The sequence below is a fragment of the Rutilus rutilus genome (genome assembly GCF_951802725.1).
Source record: "Rutilus rutilus genome assembly, chromosome: 22".
Taxonomy (NCBI): Eukaryota; Metazoa; Chordata; class Actinopteri; order Cypriniformes; family Leuciscidae; genus Rutilus; species Rutilus rutilus.
The window spans coordinates 3,769,177-3,776,404 of record NC_140227.1 but is presented as its reverse complement, the minus strand read 5'-3'; the positions used below and the strand labels follow the sequence as shown (position 1 = coordinate 3,776,404).

The following is a 7,228-nucleotide window of genomic DNA, read 5'->3' as shown; positions in this document are numbered from 1 at the left end:
TTGAAGAGTATTTTTGACAACGATAAAAGAGAAATCAAGGTCATGCTTTTTCTCCAGTGGATATTTTTCAGAGCGGGTTTATTTTTGAAAGTTAATTTGCTGTATAGATTCAAACATTAACATATACAATAATTACTGAACACCATTGTCTAAAGACAGATTTAATAATAATAATAATAATAATGATCAAACTATTTGGAGTAAGGAGTTTTTTTTTTTTCTGGCACTGTTTGGGAAAAATAGGCTACCTTTAAAAATATATATAAATTAAAACCATATCTGCCTTTTATTGAGAAATATCACACAAGCGAACATGCTGATGTTTTCATATAGCTCAATAAACAGAAAATAAGTTTTAGAAACGCCATTAGCTTTTTTGCTTCACCATGTAAAAACACTAGTTTTTTTTTAATGCTCTTCAAAGCTGCATTTATTTGATCATAAATTGTTATTACCAACTTTCAGCAGCAAATTTCTCTATTCTATTCTAATGTGTTGATTTGCTGCTCAAGAAACATTTCTTATTATTATTATTATTATCAACGTAGAAAATGTAGAGTCTTTGAAAAACTTCAAAAGCACAGCATATATTTGAAATAGATAGACTTAACTGGAACATTTGTTCAATTTTATGTATTTCTGCTGAATAAAAGTATTCATTTCTTTAAAGCTACACTGTGTCATTTTTTAAGCTGATTCTCAGCAAAAAAAAAAAAACCACTTTGTTCTTTCAAAATGATATGTGCTCATTAATGTTTAATTACTTCTACCAACTAATCAAGTATTCTCGTAAGCGTAGAATCTGCCATTTATAATACATACGAGTGAGGCGCTTGAATGGCGGCAGCCATGTTGCGCCTCCATCTCGAAAATACATTAGCCAAAGAGGGACATACCTGGAAATTCAAGCTTCGCCTTTCGCGTTTTTACACTCAGTGGCACCGTGACGAATGCGAGGGGGAGATTACTCACGACTGCCGGTGTTGTGCCGAATTTCGACCCCCTGCCAAATTATTACCCCCCTCGTTTAAGTCAGTACCTGATTGCCTAATCCTAACTCCACTCCTAATCCTAACCCCTCCCCCACAACTAATCCTAAACCTACCAATACTAGGGGGTAATAATTTGGCGGGGGTCGAAATTCGGCACAACACCGGCAGATTTGAAATAATACGGCCACCGTAGGAGTTAAAACGCCCTCGGAATGGGAGGGGCTAGAAAGTAATATTCAGTTAGTAGTCATAAACAATTTCACCGCTAGATGGAAGAAAATCCTACACAGTGTAGCTTTAACATCTTGCTGAGCCAGACCTTTTGAACGATTCCAAACTAAACCGAAGCTGGACCCCTGAAGCAGACTCTGGCAACACTTTCCTGAATGATTCGGCTGAGGGAACGATTGAAGGACATTTCGTCAATTATTGGCGTAACATCGTAACCTGCACTGAAAAATTCTGTCTGTCTGGAACAGGCAAACGCAAACAAGCGGAGTGATTCAAACGGAGAAAAGTGCTAAACGCCGCTTAGCCAATCCAATTTGAGGACCGGAACAAATATTGTATAACCCATAATTCCTACACAAAAATGTAAGTTTTTGTAATATTTATCTGACTGGGTATCTTTTTCATATCCAGCGACCTGCATGGTGGTAGGCTGTATGATCTACCCCGACGGCTGGGACTCGGAGGAGGTGAAGAGGATGTGTGGTCAGCGGACGGATAAATACACACTGGGAAACTGTACGGTGCGCTGGGCGTACATACTGGCCATCATCAGCATCATGGACTCCCTCATATTATCCTTCCTGGCCTTCGTACTGGGAAACCGGCAAGACAAACTGCTGCCGGAGGACTTCCAGGTGGAGGGGAAGAAAGGTATGCTATGAATCCAGAAGACTTAGCGGTGGATGAACTGCAGGTTTAAAACAGCATCGGTGGGGGCAAGCAGGGATCGTGTCGTTTCGTTTTTTATTTTATTTTATCTTCTGCTGTGTACAAATAATGTCCAAAGAGACGTAGCTACTGAATGTGCATAAAGGATTTCTGTTTTCTCTCTATAACGTGATCACAGAACCCACTTCAAGCGTGCAGTGCTAGTAGAAATAATTGCGTGCACCTTTCATTAGTGTGATTATTTACTTGAACAACTCAGCAAAACACTATTTATCATGTCATTCCGGTTCTATTATTTCTCATACACTGAGGTGAATGTTGTTGGTAAACTAATATAACTCGTTTTTTTCTCTCTAGAGGAAGCGTGAAGACTTCTGCACATCATCAGCTCTACAGACCGCTTTCTGTCCATCTCTGGAATATGAAGGACAATAATCCTCAAATCGTCCATTTGTGTCTGTAAAAGGTTATTACCATCTTTAAGGTTTATAGAAACATTTTTTTAATATATAAACTGCATAAATGTGTTTTATATTTTGAGACCAAGGCCAAATTGAGGTGTTTTGTTAAGAGCATTTGTTTAAAAAAATAAAATCCTTTGAGTTTAGTAAAAATTAAATCAGTAAATCAGAAAGAACTACTGAGCTGATATATCCATAGCAGTGACTCAAATATTTTTAATCCGTTAACTCGTTCAGTGGCTTTTTCTGCTATTACATCGTTTAGATCACACTGCACTTTTCATTCATACACACGTGATTGCTGGAGACCAGAAACAAGCCAATGTGAAGAAGTTGTGCAAGTTTGGTGACCTTTGACCTGTGAATCTGTATCACATGTGACCAATAGAAGAATAATACGGCGTAGATCAGGGATGGGCAACTTCAGTCCTTCGCTCCAACCCTAATCAACACACTTGAACAAGTTTAGCATTACGTGGTTCATTTACAACAAAACAAAAGAAAACAATGACTTGATCTCCAAAATAAATAAATAAAATGATTGCATGACAGTGAAATTGGACAAACTCTGCTAATTCTTTCCTTACAAATGGGAATGTGTGCAAAGGATTGTGGGCGACCGGAGGACACGAACGATACACTTGATGCATCCTTCGAAACATGCAGAATGAAGAATGTGAAGCGAAGAGAGCTTTCAAAGGATCCTTTAAACAGAGTCAGCCGAGATATAGCCTTAAAGGCGGATGCGCTTCCTCTTTAAAAAAACTGTTTCAAGTTACGTGTCGTCTAGTAACAACCTACATATTCCAGCATAAATGATTTGCTATTAAAGCAGCTGTATGTTAGAAAAGCAGAAAAGCAATCACATTATATGCATGATTTGGCATGGCAGCCATTTTGAATAATAAACCACCATTGTCTTACCTAATGCAGCAAAACAAAAGTTATATTCCGATTTTGAATGGATTATAACAGACCGCTGCGAAGTATAACACACCGTTGCCATGAAAAACAGAGCGTTGCTATGGACGCGGAATGGACTATTTTCTTTAGCGGAAGCAATACAATCGTTTTTAAATCAATAAACTCCTTTTTAAATCAATATTTTGTGTCAAATGATTTATTTATTTTGTAGGTAGTAAATATATACTATTTATATATAGTATATATAAATACTATATTATATGCTTCGCGTCGGGGTCCTGTTCAGCCTGTCGGGGTTGTTATTCGCTATAACAACCGCCTCGCTATACATTATCCCTTACATAAAGTACAGTAACTTTACTCGCTCCAGCCCTGCTCACTCGCTCTGTTTGGTTTCATTACAGTGTGCTCCTTAGCACTGGGAGCTCCCTCTGCTGTCCATAAGGTGCCTCTGTGCACCAGCCATTTCAAACCCAGCCTCCAGTATTTGGGCCACGCCTCCTTATTTGCATACACTCCTCAATCGCCCAATCTTAAATCCCCAAATTCCCAATCCTAAATCCCTAAATGCCCAATCCTAAAACCTAAATGGCTAAATGATTAAATGCCCAATCCTAAATACCAAATTCCAAATTCCCAATCCTAAATCCCTAAATGCCCAATCCTAAATCGCTAAATGACCAAATGCCCAATCCTAAATACAAAATGCCCAATCCTAAATACCAAATTCATTTTCGACTTAGACTTTTAGTTTTCGACTTAGACTTTTAGTTTCAAATTTAGACTTTTAGTTTTCGTTTAAGACTTTTAGTTTTAAATCTGACCCAATAATCCCTCCATAATATATAGAGCGCTGCCTTAATAATCACTGTAAACTCATCTCAATTCATCGCGATCTCACAAAGTTCTGATATAATCAATGAAGCTGACTCCACAATGAATCTCTTATTTAGCCTCATAAGTTAATTTATAACGAGAGGATTCGTGAGCGTGCGCTGGACAAAAGATCCGGTGTTTTGAGTGGATGCCAACTTAAACACGTCTGATTCGGCCATTGCTTTCACACTGCAAAAACACATTGTAAATAGAAACCTTTGACAGAGCGCTAACACCAAATCGCTTTCGCTAATGTATGCTAGAATTATGGCGAAAACTGATCCTAGAATTCATTCCCTGTAAAAGCAGTCAGAAGCAGCAGCAGCAGTCAGTGGTTTGAGTGAGAATACTCCAGGCTTCTTTTGAGAAGCACCCTCTGTGTTACGAGTGAATCATATCGCTCACTCAACCAATCAGCTTAAAAGCTCAGCCATTCAGGATTGAATCAAGTCTTTTTGTCTTTCATTTAAATGTTCATGTCTACTAAGAGACCATCATACACCACACGTGTTTCCCCACAATTACAACAAAACAGATTCATCTTTGTTCAACTAGCGAGAACCCTCTTTCAGTGCCGCTCCGAATCTCCTTCTTGTAAATGGCATTATTAATCATAAAAATCTATACCTGTGCTATAATCATACTGTGAAGACATGAAAGCACAAGCTCGCTTTACTGACGCACGAATTAAAATGAACATGCACTTTCATTTCTTCAGAAATGAAACGGGACACGCTGTTTTTTTGCGACATGAATCAAAATGGTAAAGTGAATCATGTAACACTTTACATTAAGGTCTCTTTGGTTAACATTACGCCTGGTTCAGATTACACGATTTTTTTTTGTCTGTTACGATAGTCACTGTGTCAAATTACACGATTTTGACTCCTAAAAATCTTGTCATGTGTGGACAAGAAACATGTCAGACTACACGTTGTTTTCCGACCAGTCATCGCGAGCCGTCTCACACACTCATTCACTCGCACATATACACACGCACACGCGCACGCACACACTGGCACATACACGCACTCTCTCTCACTCACTCTCGCGCACACACACAGTCGCGAACACACTCTCTCCCTCACTCACTCGCGCGCCGTCGTCGTGGAGGACCGTTAAAAAATTAAACATGCTAGTCTTTCTGTCGTGAAGCATCGCAGACGCAACGTAGGTTGTCGCCCACTATGACACACTATACGAGATGAAACGATCGAATCTTGCGTCCCGACGCCCGTTGTCGTTTACGAATCCCCACGACACCCTACTTCAAAACGGATCGTGCCAAAATCGTGTAATCTGAACCAGGCATTAATGATCAATATATCTGTACAGCATTAATTAGCCTGTTTAATGCTAGTCAATAATGTTCATGTTCGTTCACAGTGCATTAACGTTAAGGATTTTAATAATGTATTGATAAAAGTATTGTTCATTGTTACTTTATCAACTAATGTTAACAAATGAAACCTTATTGTAAAGTGTTCCCGTTAATCTGAACTACAAATACTTCGAAGTCCCAAAAGCCATTTCAAAAACTTTATTTAAAGTTACTACAGATTTAGTTCAGTGCTGAACAAGCAAAAGCAGAGAGACATTCATGAGAACGGAGAGAGCAGAGAAGCAGGTGATGTTCGTGAGGGGTTAAAAGGTCAAACGAAGAGAAAGCGAAGGCCTTCATCCAGAGACAAAAACTAATATTGCTCGAAAGCAACACTGTGGGAAGAAAAAGCGTAAAAAGATGCACAGATCATTGCAGATTCATTTCAAGGCATCTCTGAATCAGTGATTCTTAAGCCATTCATTTATAACAAAACTGTACACAAATAATGGGGCTTAAGACTGTACAACACTGATCGTGTGACGAACCAACTCTTTGGTATGAGTATGTACAAAATTTGAAATGTTCTCACTGATTTTAGATGATGTAACTCAAAAAAAACCTTGATCCCAAAACTCCTCCCTGGCATTCACATATTAAACGTCATTATTACTGTTATACAATGAGTTATTCTACCCATGATAGTCCTTTATGGATTTTGTGACATAAAAATCAAAATGGAGAAATTCTAACCTTTTATTTTTGCCCTTTGTGGTAAAAATACACGTGTGTGTTTCTCCTGCGCTTACAGTAGCTCACATTCAATTTGAAGACACTCAGAACTTCAATAATGTCCATTCATGCTCCCTTCATTCAGACCCTTCATTGATGTAAAACCCTCTGTGAAGATATGGAAAACAGTTTGAAGGAACTTGTGATTAGCAATCGTTTCTTAATACGGTGAAGAGAAACTACAATCAGCTACTGAGTCCGTTTTACTCCAAACACTCCTGCTTTTAAGAAAATGGACACTGTAAGTTGACAAAGTCCAACCTGTCGAGAAGATAAATCAATCCTGACACGTTTCAAAACCATCCTGTGATATGACGGAAACTGATAGAAAAGTGATTGTTAGATAAATCAGCAAGAGCACGGACCACTGAAATGACGGTACACTCAAATTATACCCATTACGTAAAAAAGCAACGACGACTTCAGATTAGATCTGCTTGACCGGACCTCCTCGTCCGTGCGGATAGTATCTGCCGGGACGCCAGGAACGGCTCTTAAGACAGCGTCTGTCAGTGGTGAGCATTCATGAGTTCAGAGAAGTGCGTGTGTGTGTGTGTGTGTGTGTGTGTGTGGGTGGTTTGGAGGGTTTCGGCCACTAGGAGGCGATCCAGGAGTGACGGAGGCACTCGGCAGCCGTGGCTCTTTTCTCTGGGATGAGGTCTAACATCGGGACGAGGAAGTCCGCGAAATTCTGGGCTTCGTCTCGGGCCCACTCGTACTTTTCCACCAGCACGTCCTGCAAACCCCACGGTTTCAGCTTTGTGATGTGCCTTAGGTCACCTAGCACACACACAAATAGATGGACACATCCAATTAAAAGTTAAAGTGAGAACTATCAGTTTCAAAATAGACTACGCAGCGACATTTACACACACTCAAAAAAATGTATGGCCATCTCATTAATGGCAGCTCTGACATACCTCATTAATCACTCTGACATTCACACAAAGCTACTGAACACT

The 7,228-nt window shown here is 39.4% G+C and overlaps 2 protein-coding genes across 4 annotated transcripts in view; one reads left to right on the top strand and one right to left on the bottom strand.

Moving 5' to 3' along the window:
* The window catches only part of lhfpl5a (LHFPL tetraspan subfamily member 5a), a gene marked incomplete at its 5' end in the record, with an annotated part of 5,122 nt that extends 1,658 nt beyond the window's left edge, over positions 1-3,464 (top strand). Inside the window, 2 exons of the mRNA XM_084396064.1 lie at positions 1,635-1,874; positions 2,250-3,464. Of these exons, the coding sequence (XP_084252190.1) occupies positions 1,635-1,874; positions 2,250-2,260 (251 nt within the window). The 3' untranslated portion in view covers positions 2,261-3,464. The remainder of the gene's footprint in view (positions 1-1,634; positions 1,875-2,249) is intronic.
* Positions 3,465-5,678: 2,214 nt separating this feature from the next.
* The window catches only part of srpk1b (SRSF protein kinase 1b), a 51,064-nt gene continuing 49,514 nt past the window's right edge, over positions 5,679-7,228 (bottom strand). For all 3 annotated transcript variants that reach the window (XM_084394836.1, XM_084394835.1, XM_084394834.1), the window contains one exon: positions 5,679-7,046. In XM_084394836.1, the coding sequence (XP_084250962.1) occupies positions 6,862-7,046 (185 nt within the window). In that variant the 3' untranslated portion in view covers positions 5,679-6,861. The remainder of the gene's footprint in view (positions 7,047-7,228) is intronic.